General features: G+C 44.8%; 1 protein-coding gene across 4 annotated transcripts in view; it reads right to left on the minus strand.

Annotated features, from left to right (window-relative positions):
• Lhfpl6 (LHFPL tetraspan subfamily member 6) overlaps positions 1-11,157 on the minus strand; it is a 263,352-nt gene extending 252,195 nt beyond the window's left edge. Inside the window, exons 1-2 of one of the 4 annotated variants that reach the window (XM_045155254.1) lie at positions 11,139-11,157; positions 8,643-9,200 (exon numbers count right to left, since the gene is read on the minus strand). In XM_045155254.1, the coding sequence (XP_045011189.1) occupies positions 8,643-9,165 (523 nt within the window). In that variant the 5' untranslated portion in view covers positions 9,166-9,200; positions 11,139-11,157. Of the gene's footprint in view, positions 1-8,642; positions 9,201-9,572; positions 10,057-10,197; positions 10,352-10,707; positions 10,772-11,138 lie in introns of those variants that run through there. The other 3 variants (XM_045155253.1, XM_045155250.1, XM_045155252.1) reach the window with 3 other exon arrangements.
• Positions 11,158-17,105: the final 5,948 nt, after the last annotated feature.

Below are 17,105 nucleotides of genomic sequence, written 5' to 3' on the forward strand. Positions count from 1 at the left end.
TGCCACCATGCATAGCTTGGCTCTTCATTTTCAAAGAAAGACACAAAATCCTTGATTTGTGACACAAGAAATATGTTCTCCGAATGAATATCTTTAATCTTAACAAAGGACTATTACTGCAAAGGTTTGGGGGGTTTCTTTTTGCCCTGGATACTTACACAAGAAAGTCTGTCCAGCAGGCCATCTCTGGTTGAATAATTTTTGAAAGACCGTGTTGGCATTCTCCTGTAATGGCGTATGCATTACACAGTGCACTATTATATTTAACCCGCAGTGTCGAATTGTGAAAAGTGGCAAAAAGTTTCTGTATCATATTACTGCCAGTGTTCCTATTGTACCAGAATCATAAACTGAGGGGGAAAGAGACAATCTACCTGTGTCAAGAGACTTATTTAATCATGATGGTCAACATTAATCTGAATTCTCAATATAAAGTATAGTAGATAAGGAAGCATTTATATGAACACTTTAATATGGAGATAGTACTTACAATTCAATCAATACCTAACAGGATATAACTTTGGTGTAACTCTTAAATTCAATGTGCTCGTCTGTTAAAATATATATATATATATATATATATATATATATATATATATATATATGTATGTATGTATGTGTGTGTGTGTATATATATATATATACATACATATATATATATATATATATATATATATATATATATGGCTACTTGGTTCACTGAGGTGAAATAAAAACTGAATCACAGGTCTCTTCATGGTGCTAGGTCTAAATAAGTTAGGGACACAATATCATAGCCCTACCCATTATCACAGGAGACTGGTGAATGCCTCAGTACACCAAAGGCTCTGTAAAGACTGCTGTAATGAAATCTATTAACTCTCCTAACCCAAGGTTCCTCAACTCTTCCTGTCCCAACTCTTTTAGCATTGATGTGTCTTGGTACACAGGAATGAGTGTTCCTCACAATGTTGTAGAGGGTAGTACTTTAAGAAAGAAACAAAATCAATTCTAATGGCATCAATGATAAAGGTTTTGAACTGATGTGATTATTCTTTTCTGATTAAATTTCAATTATTCTTTCTGATTAAACCAACACCCACAGTAAGCCACCCTTGGCAGGCTGGGACTTTCGAGTCCTGATGGCTTACAACGATGGCTTTGTGTGGAGCGCAAAGCATATGCACCATGTGATATAATCTAGACCGATGTACAGATCTCAGTTGTAAGTTTTGAGTTCTTTCTGTGGGAAGGGCATGACTCTAACTTGGTTTCCTCTGTGACTAACAGGGTTTTACAAGATGACCAGCCAGTGTGCATTAATGAGGACAACTCACCCATACTGCCCCTGGCCTCGGCAAGTCTCTGGCTATGGCATTCTGCTAGCTGGTGGTACCAAAGGGACATAAGTGAAGCAAATAAAATGACTCTCCTAAAAAGACTTCCCTGTGAAGAACTAAATGGAGACCTGAAAGCAAGTGAGATATCTCATCTCAACCACTGTACAGAAAAGGTGTTCCTACTATGGTCAGCCCTGTGCAGTGGATCCTCCTATAGAGCTTTTGAAAGAGTTACTGCTGTCATTAGTGTCAGTTACTTCAGAGGTGCAATGATTAGAAAGTAAAAGGTAGTAACTCAATGTAGGAAGAATTGAGTGCAGATGCTCTAACCAAACAGGAGGCCCCAGCATCGCCTTGTCTAGAGTAAAGGATGCAAATTCTAGCACTGGCTATGGTGGTGGGATTTGTTTTAAAGCTGGAGTCACAATTCAAAGCATGCTCTGTCTCACAATGCTGCAAGGAAAATATTTGGTCCTGCGTCTTCCTGATCAATATATGTCTAAGTAAGGTCGGAAGTAATAGAAAGGTGGAAATAATCACTGTATTAACAGTTCTCTTCCTGCTGCAGCCTGTCAGATGATCTGTATCTCAACTCCCATGCTCTCCCCACAAATAACAGCTTCAGGTATTAACAAGTCTCATGATTCTTTCTATGATTAACAATTGGGTAAGCCTAAATCTCTACATCAGCAAAACACAAGGATTTAAGTGAACATCATAGGTATGTTTCTAAAAATGATAAGATAAAATAAAATAAAATAATAAGTTCTAGGTACTATCTGGATCTGGGATCCTTAGTAAATCTAATCAACACACAACCCTGCCATACACTCTCAGAGGCAGGTCTCAGGGCTCTCCCTATGGAGTGATGTTTCTAGGCTCCTTAGAGAACTAAAGGAACATTGTATTCAACTCTGCTATGAAGAGCTAGGACGCTTCATAGTAAAGTATCTAAGTAATGGGAAACTTCCCACACCAAAGTTCAGAAACGTTCTAGGAAAAAGATACAATAATAAGACAAGTATCATGTTCAAACATTATTAGACATAGCAGGGCACGGTGGCGCACACCTTTAATCCCAGGGCTCAGGAGGCAGAGATAGGAGGATTGTGGTGAGTTCAAGGCCACCCTGAGGCAACAGAGTGAATTCCAGGTCAGACTGGCCAGAGCAAGACCCTATCTCAAAAAAGCTAGTGTGTGTGTGTGTGTGTGTGTGTGTGTGTGTGTGTACGCGTGCGCACGCGCACATACATTAGACATGAACGTATAAAATCTCGTGTTCCATGTTTTACAAGAGTAGCTGATTTGCCATCACCCCGGGCTATAGCAAAGCCAGCACCTGGGAAACGGTCTCCGGGACATGTACTGCCAGGCGGTGTGTCTTCCTGCACTCCCTCCTGGCTGCCAAAGCCGCTCCCAGCACCACACTGCTCACACCTCCAGCCCAAGCGCGGGCTTTTGTGCCATCAGTCCACGTAGTTGTGATGAAAGGCGGGGCCTGGGGCCCTAGAAAGTCCCACCATTGAGCAACTGTGGATCTTCTCCCCGGCAGATATCTAAGACGCGAAGACAGTTCCACAGTCAGAGCTGACTGGGGCGCCATCCTGCCCAGCAACAAGAGCTCACATGAGCTGCTTCCAAAGTAACTTTCCTGACATAATCATCGAGTTTCTCCCTGATGCGCATTCAAGTATGGAGCTGGCTAAGGGCTGCCTAGGCCCATCCCAGTGAATAGTTCTATTCTGGAAACCCATTGCATGCCAACTATAGAAGACTTCCTATGGTTTTATTTTTAGTTTTCCACCTATAAAATCTAGTCTTTGTTAAAGGAGAATAATTGAAAGAAAATTTCACATATAGTGGATACTATATACATACATTGTGACAAGTATGTAAAAGAGAGATCACAATAGCCAGGAGACAAGCACAGGGAGAAATAGAATCAAGATGTGTCCAACCAAAACCAAACTACAGAAGCAGGACCCTTCATAGCCAAACTGGAGAAGTTTAATGCATTCGTGATACAACCAGCTTTAAATTCCTAAAAGTCAGTCTATGAGAGATTACGTTTTCTAAAATATGAAATGGAAGGTGCTGGATAGGTGACTCGGATGTTAAAGGCACTTGCTTGCAAAGCCTACTGGCCCAGACTTAATTCCCTAGCACTCAAGTAAAGCCAGATGCAAAAAGTGGCACAATCATCTGGCGTTCATTTGCAGTGACAAGACCCTGATATATCTCACACACACACACACACACACACACACACACACGTACATGTTTGCACAACACAGTAAACATTTTTACAAATAAAGTATGAAAGCAGAGTGTAGTGGCACATGCCTTTTAATCTCAGCACTTGAGAGGCTGAGGAAGGAGGATCTGTGAGTTCCAGGCTGGCCGGTGCTACAGAGTAACATCCACTCAGCCTGGGCTAAAATGAGACCTTGTCTTGAAAACAGAACAAAAAACCAACAACAGTTTAAATAAAATATGAAATGATTATCTTAGAAAAGGGCTTTTAAGCAGGGTGTGGTGGCATAAGCTTTTGATCCCAGCACTTGGGAGGCAGAGGCAGGAGGGTCACGAGGCCACCCTGAGACTCCAGAGTGAATTCCAGGATTCCAGGTCAGGCTAGAGTGAGACCCTACCTCAAAAAGCCAAAAAAAAAAGAAGAAGAAGAAGAAGAAGTAAGTTAGAACAGGACTTTCAAACAGGGCAGGTTTCCTGGGAACCTGTCAGACATGCAAACTGTCATGTCCTCCTTTAACCCTACCAAATCAGAAAGATGGGCTCCAGCCATCTGCTTTGGAAACTATCCTACAAGCACTTCTGAAGGATAGCTTACAACTTAAGAAACTCGGCTGGGCCTTACATCATATAATAGAATGAATGGAATGATATACCTGGAGCCAATAATATACAAGACACAACCCAAGCCACAGCACAAGCACAGGGAAAAGAAAAGCCCAGCCTCTACCACAAATGGCCTAAAATGCCCCAGAAATTCTTAATATTAGATACCTGCTTTCCATTCAGAAACTGCCACTAAAAAGCCACTACACCTATTAATAGACTGTTATTACTTGTTAGTGGCTACTTGGCAGATAGCCTGGGTGTAAAGGAAAGCACAATGTGGCATGTCCTAGGAGCGGTCAGGCTTACACAGCCAGGACGGAAGAGTCCCAGACAATGGTCCCCATCCTAAAGGGATGGAAGACGAGCCCAGGTGGGAGACACTGGAGAGGTAACGATGTTCCCGCACGCAGGCGTTAGCTGCTAATCTGCATTCCACCCACTGTACACAGAGGCATGAATCCCGTGCAAGATAAACATGGACCAAGACAAATCCTGGCCTCATTATAACATCAGCATTTCCTGAAGAGGAAATCGACGCCTTCCGATTCTGACGTTCGTTAGCGCAAGGTCACACGGGACTACAGATTTAGTATGCCTACTATGTTCTTACCTGTTTCAGTCACAATGCACCTAAATGTATCTTACTTATGAATTTTTAAAAATCTTATTAAAGTCCTGGAACCGGGACTGAAATTTCATGGCAGCACTTGTCTAGCATGTGAGGGGCTCTAGCTGTGTGCTCCAGAACGTAAAAAGAAACAAGACAAGAAGAAAATACATATATGTGTTAAAATCTTTAGTGAGTACAGTGTTTAAAGTACATAATTTCGCCAAATGTGGTGGCACACGCCCGTGATCCCAGCACTCCAGGAGGCAGAGGAAGGAGGACCGCTGTGAGTTTGAGGCCAGCCCTGAACTACAAAGTGAGTTCTAGGTCATTCTACATAGCCAACATTCAAATACCTATTGTCTGAGAATATCCTTATCATGTACACATTTTTATTATAATTTTCTAAAGTCATGTTATATGCCTTTTAATAAAATTCAAGTAACAGTAAAATTCAAAAGTCACCTCTTTTTAATCATGACCCAGGCACGCTATGTCACACTAGGAGACACGGACGGCAGCAGTCACGTTCCAGCACAAGTCACCTGAGAAAAAGCCGTAGTCCCTGGTTGCCTGAGATATAACCACACCAGCAAGCAGAGGCCACGTGCAGCAGACCCATTTTACGCCCAGTCGGTTGACAGGTGACACTTTGACCTCTAACCAACCATGGCACGAGGGTTCAAAATCAAAGCTGACACTTCATCCTTTAACTTCTTCCAAAGTTCCGCAGGGGTTTTACTGCCTGATGTTCCACCATATGTGCAAAGTCCAGATCAGGCAGGCAGGGTGAAGCAGGATGCCTCGGTATTTTGCCATTCCTTTGCTTCCCGTGGCTTTTGGAGCAGCCCTCACTTAGCTAAACATCACCCTTCTGGGTGTTTCGTTTTTAGTAAAAGAATCTGCCTCCTGGCACAGAATCCTGTGTTGATTCCATTTGAAACACAGCGATCTAGAGACACACAGAACTCACTAGCTGGGGATTTTGCAGTTGTTATAAAACCCATTTATTTCATGAAAAAACTAATGAAAGAAAACTACTTATCACACAAGCCTGTGAGAAAACAAAGAAATAATAATTAAAAAAAAAAAAGCAGTTGTGTGATGGAAACGTTGTGTTTTGTCATCTGGTTTCCTACTGCCTGGGGGTATTAATGTCAGATTTTCACAGTCTCCGTATTTCAACTTATTTTTTAATTCTGAGTTTATTATTATTACCTATAGTAATGGGCATGTTTATGAAGAGGTTACAAACAAAATCCCTCTTGGACTCTACATCTAGGATTGTTCTTGCCTGGTATGAGAAATGAGGAAATGCCAACTATTGGTAACAAAAGCTCCTCCTCAGCTTACTGTTAGTGACTCTCTCAAGCAGGAGATCATGGTGTGAGTATACAAGAAATGCATGGTTCTTTCAAACTAGCTATAGCTTCCTCAATTGTCTGTACCCTTGGGAACTCTGTAAAGTAGAATGTTTAGCTCTACATAATTCAAAAAAATCTATACATAGCTTAGAGAGGGAAGAATAAATCTCATGGGTCTCAGATTCACTTCCTGTTGCCTTCCTTCATTATATGTTTAAAGATAATCAATAAAAACTGATTTCTCTTTGTAAGCATTTTCCTATTCTGCCAGAAATAATAGTGGTCTCTGCCCTAAAATGAAGAAAAAGTAGAAAGTAGTATTTACCATAAGAGGAGAAAGTAAAACTGCCTAAACACTTTTTCCTGAGCCAACTAAAATAAGAGCAAACACAGTTTATTCTTAAAGAAAAACTTTCTTCTCAAGGCTCCTGGCATTAGTTCTTCCCTAGAAATCTGTGGTAACAAGTTTCCCAACAGTGGGCTTATATTTCCACTTTCAATGACAACCTCGTTATGTTTCCTAGTAGTCTTAACGACATTACTGTGTAAATTCCAGCATCACAGGCAGGCATTGTAGCAGTAGTGAATGGTGAAGTAGGCAGGAGAGGATTGTCGGGTCCCCCAGAGCACCTCCCAGCACAGTCTAGGATGCAAAGCCATGGTGAAAAGAACAATGGGAACAAAGTTAGCACAGTGCAAAAGAATAAAAAAGAAAAGAAAAGAAAGAAGCAGAATAGCAAACAATCCTCTCTTCTTTCAAAAAACTTTGCCACATGCGTTTTCAGCTCACGTTTTAAAACTTTAATATTAAATAACCTGAAAGAATCCACTAGGGTTCTTCATATGCACCAGTTCTCTCAGAACTGTTTTTTTTTTTTTTAAGAGTGGGATGGGGGAGAGAGAGAGAATGGGAGTGACAGGCCCTCCAGCCACTGCAAATGAACTCTGTGCGCCCCCTTGTGCATCTGGCTAACGTGGGTCCTGGGGAATTAAACCTGGGTCCTTTGGCTTTGCAGGCAAGTGCCTTAACCTCTAAGCCATCCCTCCAGCCCAGAACTGGTTATTTTTAATGTTTTTTTTCTTTTAAATTCTTCACAAAAGACTGTGAGAAAGCACCACATGAGATAGTAACAGACTTTTACTGTGTCATGAAGTTACACATACATTGAAGAGTAACAGACTTTTACCTTGTTGTGAGGTTACACACTCATTGTACACGTTCCCAGAGCTCCTCATTGCCCGTCAGTCTGCACTATCTATGGAGATTGTCATATTTCACCAGGGCACATTGTAAATCAGACAAGTTTAGCCAGTCAGGTTGAAGAATGGAGGTAAAAAGCCCAGTGGAAAATATATAAAATGCAATTAAAACCATATGACCAGAGATATTGAAGCAATACTTGCTGGAAGGAAGCCAAGTTAAAAAAAAAAAAAAAGTCAGACCCTGTCTGGTGTTAGTGAAACTATCCAGTCCATTTGGGACAGGCACACATCCTTCTTTAACCACAGGAATTTTCTTCTTTACCCCCACAGCAAAAGTACTCATCGGAGTTAAGATCTAACACTGTAATTAGCCGATAGCTGTATGTGAAACACAGTGAAATTGATAGTTGTTGAGATGAATAATCTCTCATTTAAAACGTTAGTGCTTGGGGGCTGGAGAGATGGCTCAGCTGTTAAAAGCACTTGCTTGCAAAGCCTGCCAGCCAGGGTTTAATTCTCCAGCACCCACATAAAGTCAGATGCAAACTGTAGCATCTTCATCTGATGCTCACTGGCAATATTAAGAGACCCACACGTGCCCCCACACACAAACAGATAAACCAGTAATTCTTATTATATACTATAAAACTGGACAGGTACCAATTTTACAACCACCCACAAGCATCAAAGGCTTGAAATGAAAATTCTGAATCAAAGATCTTTTGCTCTTTTCTGGGAACTCTTTAGCTCTGAAGACCTGAAGGTCTGTCCAGTGCTTTACTGTTGGACAGAGAAAGCAAGAAGCTATGCAATACAAAATGACCCCCAATAAATACATTACAACCTATACATCCCTACCTTACATGTGGTACCCAGTCATCCAGTGATGGTTGGACATCTAAGGACAGACAGAAATAGTCTTTGAAATTGAAAAGAAACCCCAATAAAAATCTTTGATTCTTGGCAGCTCTATCACCATAACTCTTTTATCTCTCTCGATCCTGCCCATTTCAGATGCCAATGAGAATTGACTCAGGAGACAAATAAAACAGAAATTTCAACACTGCTTTGGGAGTCTGGTGAAGAACTCAAATTCAGTAAGTCAATCCGGACGTGGTGGCACACACTTTTAATTCCAGCACTTGGGAGGCAGAGGTAGGAGGATCGCCATCAGTTCAAGGCCACCCAGAGAACATGGAGTGAATTCCAGGACAGCCTGGGTTACAATGAGACCCTACCTGGAAAAAAACTTTTTAAACATTCAAGAAAAACAATTAGCAAGTCACTTACCCCCAAGAAACTGTATTCCTCCAGCTACCCTTCCCACTGTCCTGGAGATGAGCTCCGACACACAGCAGCCCATAAGGGCAGTCAGTGCCACCAGGAGAAGCAGGCCACAGCCCAGGCCCGTCACGATGGTGCAGATCCTCCATTCTAGGCTGGGGATGCCCTGGAAGGAGGCGTAGCGCCCACATTCTTCCACCATCACCATCATCTGCCGGCTCTCATCGTGCACCGGGTAGGAGCACCTCCGGAAAGTGCCAAAGGACACAGGCTTGCCCAGCTGAGATCCCCAGAGCCAGTAAGGCATAAAGAACCCCACACAGGAGGTGGCCGCACAAAGAAAGGACAGCAGAGCCCAGATCACTCCGGTACAAGTCAGACTGGATGCCATCTTCCGCCAGACCCCAAGCGACTGTCCTGGGACCGCAGGGATGGATGAGGGCGTGTAGTCACCGAAACTGCGAGTAATCCACAGTTCTGCAAGGAGGGTGGAGTGACTAGCGAAGTGGATCTTCAGTCTAACTGTCATCCACTTGCCGTCCTCGGTAGTAGCGACGGTGGTCCCTGGCAAACACAGCAACAAGGAATATTAAAAGTGGAAAAACGTCTCATGTATTTGCAATTTTCTAAAGAAGTTTTACAACTGCCAGTTAAGTAACTTCAAACTTCCCTCAACACTTCAAAAGTGGGGAGAGCTGCTTCTCCATGTAAGCTTCTCTGCGACTCAAGTTTTGCCAAACTAGCTCAAAGCTTCTTCATGTCTTTATCGCCATAAATGCCCCCAAATTAACTCTGACAGCTATTTACTTAAAGAAATGCAAGGCTTCTGTCTGCCAAGTCAGGGAATTCATTTCACGTCCTCACATTAAAGGCAATGTAGCATTTTTTTACTGGCAGTAAACGCCATTCAGGATATTAAAATAAAATGAACCATACCGTGATCTGTCTACTTGGCTTGTGACTTCACGCTCCCAGTTTGTAAGCAACTTTTTCCGCATCCCTTGGAGGGGAAGGAGGAGGGGGTGCATCAACTCTGCCTGCCGCCCCAAAGAAATCATGGGGACAAATTCTCACAATGACGCAGCTCGCTATCAATTTAACATGCTCTGTTGCACACTCTGCCAGCTCTGGAGAATGCCTTCGGTGTGAAACAACTCTCTTTCAAGTACTCTCTCGGCTGGGGTTGTGTTGCATGCTGTCCACATTTTGTTTTTGTTTTTTTTTTTTTTTAACTTACCGGCTTCCCGGGAGGAATTTCATCTGGTGAACACTTTGCCTAATCTTAGAAGTCCCAAAGTCAAAAACGCAGCCATGCGCACAGTGCGTGAACCCCACTCGGGAACAGCCATTCAGGGACGCCCAGGGGCTCAAGTTGGCCCGCGGGAGGCAGAGGAGGACCAGCGGCGGCACGGGGGCGGATGGATAGATGGATGGTTGGGTGGATGGATGACTGGACCCCCGGCGCACACCGGCCCCTTGCAACTGCCTCCCTCCCTCCCTCCCTCCCTCCCGGTGGACACAACAATGAGGTCGGGGTGCAGAGCAGCGGGGCGCTACTTACATGGCGGCCCGTTCCCCGGCGCGTCCCCCAACCCCGCGCCCGAGGCGCACAACTTGCCGCGGTCTCCGGGACCGGGACGGAAGACGTCGCTTCCCGTCTTCGCCGCGCTCTCCCCGCGGTCACACGGGCTCCAGGGAGGAGGGGCCCGCGAGGACGCGGGGCGGAAGGTTCGGCCGAGGAGCCCGGGCAGGGCGTGCGTGCGCGCGGACCCGCCTGGCCGCGAGGGTGCGGCGGGGCGCTGGAGAGGCGCGGGGCGCCCGGGCTGGCTGGCGGATGCGCGGCTCTCCCTCCCTCCCTCCCTTCCTCCCTTCCTTCCCTCTCTCCCTCCTCCTCCTCCTCCACCTCCTCCGGCAGGCAGCGCCTCCTCCCTGCCCTCGGCCGCCCGCCCCCCTCTCCTCCCCCTCGCTCGCTCCCGCCCCCTCCCCGGGCGCCCCGCGGGACCCCGCGCGCACGCGGCGAGTCCCGGGAAGGACGAGCGTGCAGCCCAGCTGCCCCGCGGGACCCGCTCACCGGGGATGGGCACTGCTCTCCCCGGCGCCCACGGCCACCGGGTCCCCCTCCACCGCTCGCATCGCAGACCCACTGAGAAGTGGAGGAGAAAGTGGTTGGGGGGGGAGGTCTCCCCCGGGTGTGTGTTGGGGGTGGGGAGACACGAAGACCACGCCCACCCGAGAGAGCCCTTGCTGGGTCCTCAGGGTCAAGTACTTCTTGGGTCGTGCGTGAGCCTCCCCGATTTCCCTGCCGCCTCCTGGAGACGAGTATGGGAAGGACCTTAAAACAGTGAGGACAGGGGCCTGTCTGAGCCATCAGGGGGGCTGCTGAGAAGTGGTCACTTTGAAGAATTGAGGTGGATGTGGACAGAGGAATGAGAAAACTTGGGACTCCCCCAACCCCACCCCACCCCGCCCCCAGAGGCTCCCCTGCTCCTGGCGGGTAGCTACCTTTCTAGAGAAGGCAGGAGGCGTCCAGCAAGCCTCTTCCAGGAGCTAGATACAGACTCCGACCTGGGGAACCTCCTGCTTGGCGTTTCTCTTCCTGTCCTCCCTCCTTCCTCCCATCCCCTTCCCTCTCTCTTTTACTCTCTGCCCCAGTTTTGAAATTTACACCACCCCTGATTTGTTTGTTTCAGAAACTACTGATTTGACGTCCTCCATGGTCTTGTCCACGTGGACTCGCCTTCAGAGCGCGATTCTGGAGGTGACCCTCACCGGAGTCTGTGCTGAGCGCAGTTATTTTAGGCAGTGCCATCTGGGAATAGCAGCTTTTGAAGTAGACACTTTCCCAGACAGGGTTTTTGTGATAAGCCTTTTCAAAGTATTTGGAAGTAATAATCAGGCAGGTATATATTTCATAATGAAATTCCAAATGCACCCATTTAATTAGGCATGCAGGTATCCTGGAGACATGAGCTGTTTCATTAATAGTTTGAAAAGTTTTAAGTAGTTCATTTAAGGTCTTGGACCTTTATCCGAATATTATAAAGTAATGAAGCTCCCAAGGGGTGGGGGGAGGAAAGGTCATCTCTATTAAGCTTTGCCACAAAATGCTCGAGTAGGAGGAGAAAGAACACCTCAAGGCCTGGAGGAATTTTGGGTTGTGGTGGCCCGTGACTGGCACTTCCGGCAGCTAGTGGGCAAAGGCCAGGTGTCCTGCTGAATGTAGTGGACAGGACAGCCCCCCCCCAAATGATGTGGCCAGAAGTGTCCATGGTGCCAAGCAAGCCTGTTTCAATGAAATGTCATATGGTTCTGTGCCCCAAGCCCACCCATGAGTCCCAGGTTGAGAATTGCATATTCTTTAACATTTAAGTTGCCCTTCATTCTTGTACAAATCACTGGGTGCCAAGCTCAAAGGCAGCATGATGGCTGGGTACCATGCCCTTGGCTACCACCCAGACCCTTCATATCTATGAACATAACAAGACAAACTTGCAATAGTGACACCCAGCCTCAAACCAAACACACACACATATACTGGAGATCTTGGAGTGTGATACATTCTCAAGTTTCCAGGAGATTTAAATACTTGCCGTGATGGCTAGGGAGGCATTAGTGGTGAGCAAGCTTACCACAGATTGAGTCATTGTGTGTGTGTTCTGTGTACCAAGGCTTAAAATAGATTACTTGTCTCATCTTCTAAAAAGGCAAAAATTATGAAGGTGCTGTTATTATTTTATAGAGAAGTTAAGTACGTTACCCAAATGTGTATTGCCGAAGCATGAACTTTTAAACATCTCATTATTTGCATTCTATTAAGTAGTGAATACCATCAGAGTGAGCCTAAGATGAAAAGATAAGAAATAAAGAGGCCAAAATTTCAAAAAATTTTATCAGGATGAAATATTGATTCTCTGTGGAAGCATTGGGTGATATATTTCCTAAGCCTCAACTTTCTAACTTAAATGGGTTAATTTTGACCGTGACCTTTCTGAGCCAGTTACCTCATTTGTAAAAAAGAGCTTGAAATCAGTGATCTTTAATTCTATTTAATCATGACTTTCAGCATGATGATTTCATAGGTACTCTTATGTTGAAGAAGGGGTTCAGGGATCCTCTAATCTTGTTCAAGTACATAATATTACAGATGAGAGAAGCTTAGAATCATTCCAGCACCTCCCTCAAAGCAGAGCAGAGGACCCATGTATCTCAGTTCCCTTTTCCATCCACCATGCAATTATCCTTCCAAACTATAAAATCTTATGACTCGCTCTGTGGGCTCTGGCATGCATACTTTATAAGCAGCATGCATTATAATATCTTTAAAAAACCCTGACATTAAATTTGCACCTTCAAATGATCTCTAAGTAACTTCACAGCCAGAAGTCCCCACAGAGCAGATGGTACTTGTACCTCCTGCTCCAGGTTTGGGCTTCCAGAACGTTTGGATACTGGTCCTGGTGAGTCATAAGATGAGATCATGAGGGTAAAAGTATGTGGAAGTCTGTAGGCATTTATGACAACACTCTTGGTTGGCTACACAATATTCATTCCCAATCATATCTCCCTTATTTAGCAGACACATTTCTTGCCTCCCTTAAGCTAGTGGTGGTCCCTTGACTCCTTTCAAGCCAATGAGGTACTTAAGAGGGCCTCTTACAAGGACTTCACTCTTTGTTAAAAAGAAGAAGCAAGAGTGAACGTATCTCCTACCTGTCTTTGTTCACATTCTTGAAGGATGAAACATTTGGAACTGCAACAGCTATCTTGTAATCAAGGGGATGAGAGAGTCATGGAGATATATATAACCTCAGCACCCTAACATTGTCAGCTAGCCACCTCCTTAGTGGTTTTCTTTGGGCTGGGATTAACAAGCAGGCATTACCATGCTCATCTCCTCTTGAATACATTTTTAAAAAATATTTTCATCCTTTCTTATAGATTCTTCTCTCTCGCCATGCACAAGAATTAAGTCCAAATGGATTAAAGACCTTAACATCAGACCGGAAACTTTGAAACTGCTAGAGGAAAAAGTAGGGGAAACCCTTCAACATATTGGTCTTGGCAAAGACTTTCTGAATACAACCCCAATTGCTCAGGCAATAAAACCACAGATTAACCACTGGGACCTAATGAAATTACAAAGATTTTGCACCGCAAAGGATACAGTGAAAAAAGCAAAGAGGCAACCTACAGAATGGGAAAAAATCTTCGCCAGCTATATATCTGATAGAGGATTAATATCTAGGATATACAAAGAACTCAAAAAGTTAAATAATAAGGAATCAAACAAGCCAATCAAAAAATGGGCTATGGAGCTAAATAGAGAGTTCTCAAAGGAAGAAATACGAATGGCATATAAGCATCTAAAAAAATGTTCTACGTCACTAGTCATCAGGGAAATGCAGATTAAAACTACATTGAGATTCCATCTCACTCCTGTCAGATTGGCCACCATCATGAAAACAAATGATCATAAATGTTGGCGGGGATGTGGAAAAAAAGGAACCCTTCTGCACTGCTGGTGGTAATGCAATCTGGTCCAGCCATTGTGGAAAACAGTGTGGAGGTTCCTAAAGCAGCTAGAGATTGATCTACCATTTGACCCAGCTATAGCGCTCCTAGGCATATATCCAAAGGACTCATCTCATTTCCTTAGAAGTACATGCTCAACCATGTTTATTGCTGCTCAATTTATAATAGCTAGGAAATGGAACCAGCCTAGATGTCCCTCAACAGATGAGTGGATAATGAAGATGTGGTACATTTATACAATGGAGTTCTACTCAGCGGTAAAGAAAAATGAAGTTATGAAATTTGCAGAAAAATGGATGGACCTGGAAAGTATTATACTAAGTCAGGTAACCCAGGCCCAGAAAGCCAAGCGCCACATGTTCTCTCTCATATGTGGATCCTAGCTACAGATGACTGGGCTTCTGCGTGAGAATGAGAATACTTAGTAGCAGAGGCCAGTAAGTTGAAAAGGAGACATAAAGGGTGAAGAAAGGAAGGGAGGAGGATACTTAATAGGTTGATACTGTATAAATGTAATTACAATGATTGTAATGGGGAGGTAATATGATGGAGAATGGAATTTCAAACGGGAAAGTGTGGGGGTGGGGAGGGAGGGAATTACCATGGGATATATTTTATAATCATGGAAAATGTTAATAAAAAAAATATATTTTCATCCTTTCTTTTTGCAGATAGAGAGAGAGAATGAGAATGGGCACACCAGGGCCTCTTGCCACTGCAAATGAACTCCAGATGCATGTGCCACTTTGTGCATCTGGCTTCATGTGGTCACTGGGAAATCAAACCCAGACCGTCAGGCTTTCCTTAGCCACTGAGCCATCATTCCAGCACTTGAATATATTTTTAAGTGGACTATAATATTTGCATGGTTTAAGTCGCTGTGAGTTGTAGCCATTGCTTTCTTGTTACACACAATCAGAAGCAACTTTTGGGAGGAAAGGGCTTATTTCTGGCTGACAGTTTTAAGGGAAAATTTCCTCAAGATAGGAGAAGCATGGCAGAAGCTGACAGCCAGGCACCACACCTTCACATCAGTGAGGAAAAAGCAGGAAGAGCATGCTGGGTGAGACAACAACCCAAGGCTGCCTCCCAACAGCATACTTCCTCTAGCAAGACCGCCTACTAAAGGCTCCACAAACTTCCCCAACAGTCCCACAAACTGGGAATCATGCATTCAAACATATGAACCCACAGGGGACATTGTACATTTAGACCACCGCAGGCCTGGCACTTGAAAGTATCCTTGGTAGATAAAGCACCATACAGAGTCTGTATGCTCGATGCAACATGGTCCCATACTACTTGGCAATGGAAAGCAGATACTCAATTATTGACCATGAACTGAGAATTAATGGATAAATCAATATCGTTGTGGTTATTAACTTTATTGTAGTGCATTCCACGTAGGGGGTGTTTCCTTTTAAATAGGATGTGCTGTATGAGGTTACAGAAAGAGCGGTAGTAAAAACTAGGAAATAGGTAGATCTCTTCTGACCATAGGGGCAAGGAAGGAAGGGCATCTCTTTGGGCTGTCTTGATGGCAAACCCAGTAGTTTAACTGGTGCGATGTCATTTCCTATTCCCTTCTTCCCCATCCCTCTCTCTCGTAGAAGGCGGGAAAGTTAAAATCTCCATTTCCCTGCCTGCGCTGGAGTGGGAAGGCCGTGTGACACTTCTGACCAGCAAGACACGACCTGTTATCTAGCCCAGAGAATCGGCGTGATAGCATGTTATCACACAGCACCCATATTTCAGCTATGGGGTGACCCGGCATGATGACAAAAGCCACCACGTTCCAAATGAGGGATCAGAGTGTGGACAGCATGGCTTCATTAGATTGCAGGATTGTGCCTGGACCTCTTGAGAGAGACCAGAAACATTTTCCTGGCTAAGTCGCTGCTGGTAACTGTTTTCAGTCAAGACAGCCCCAAAGAAAAGTGGATTCGACACAGTGCAGTAACACAGAGCCGAGCAGAGGAGGGCAGAACCATGCCAAGGGCAGATCAGTACTCACAACGGTGAAGGAATGTACTAGAGATTCATTGCCTGCAGTGTGTATGGGGGTGGGGGAAAGACTCTACAATGTAACAATAAAACCAAGAACAGGGTCTGGAGAGATGGCTTAACAGTTAAGACACTTGCCTGTGAAGTCTAAGGACCCAGGTTCAATTCCCCAGTACCCAGGTAAGCCAGATGTACCTGGTGGCACAAGTGTCTCGAGTTTCTTTGCAGTGGCTAGAGGCCCTGGCACACCCATATTCATGCTCTCTCAAATAAATAAACAAAAGTCCAACTTTTGAGCAATTCAGAGAGGTGGAATTATAAAGATTCTTTTTTTTAATATTTTATTTATTTATTTGAGAGTGACAGAGACAGAGAGAAAGCCAGATAGAGGGGGAGAGAGAGAGAATGGGCGCGCCAGGGCTTCCAGCCTCTGCAAACGAACTCCAGACGCGTGCGCCCCCCTTGTGCATCTGGCTAACGTGGGACCTGGGGAACCGAGCCTCGAACCGGGTCCTTAGGCTTCACAGGCGAGCGCTTAACCGCTAAGCCATCTCTCCAGCCCGAATTATAAAGATTCTGATGCATAAAGATTTCCCTGAAGGAGCAGCAAGAGAGAAGAGCAAGCAGTGGGAGCAAGATGGGCGCTAATCGGACCAGGGAAGAGAGGTTTCCACAACTGCTCCTGTCTGGCAAGCCCACCAGCCCTTCTCAATGAGGAAGACATCGTTTTTGCCTTAACAGATACCCCGGCACACCCCCAGATGCTCCACCAGCCACAAATCTGCAATCACGGAGGAAGTGAGTAAGATTCAAGATGAGCAGATTGAGATTGCGTAAATTCCTTCTTTTGCCAGTTCCTTCTTTCCTTCATTCTTAAATCACCCCTTCCATTCACAAATGCCATCTTGAGACAAAGCTAAATGGATACTGCCC

Source organism: Jaculus jaculus, chromosome 7, assembly GCF_020740685.1.
Source record: "Jaculus jaculus isolate mJacJac1 chromosome 7, mJacJac1.mat.Y.cur, whole genome shotgun sequence".
NCBI classification, from domain to species: domain Eukaryota; kingdom Metazoa; phylum Chordata; class Mammalia; order Rodentia; family Dipodidae; genus Jaculus; species Jaculus jaculus.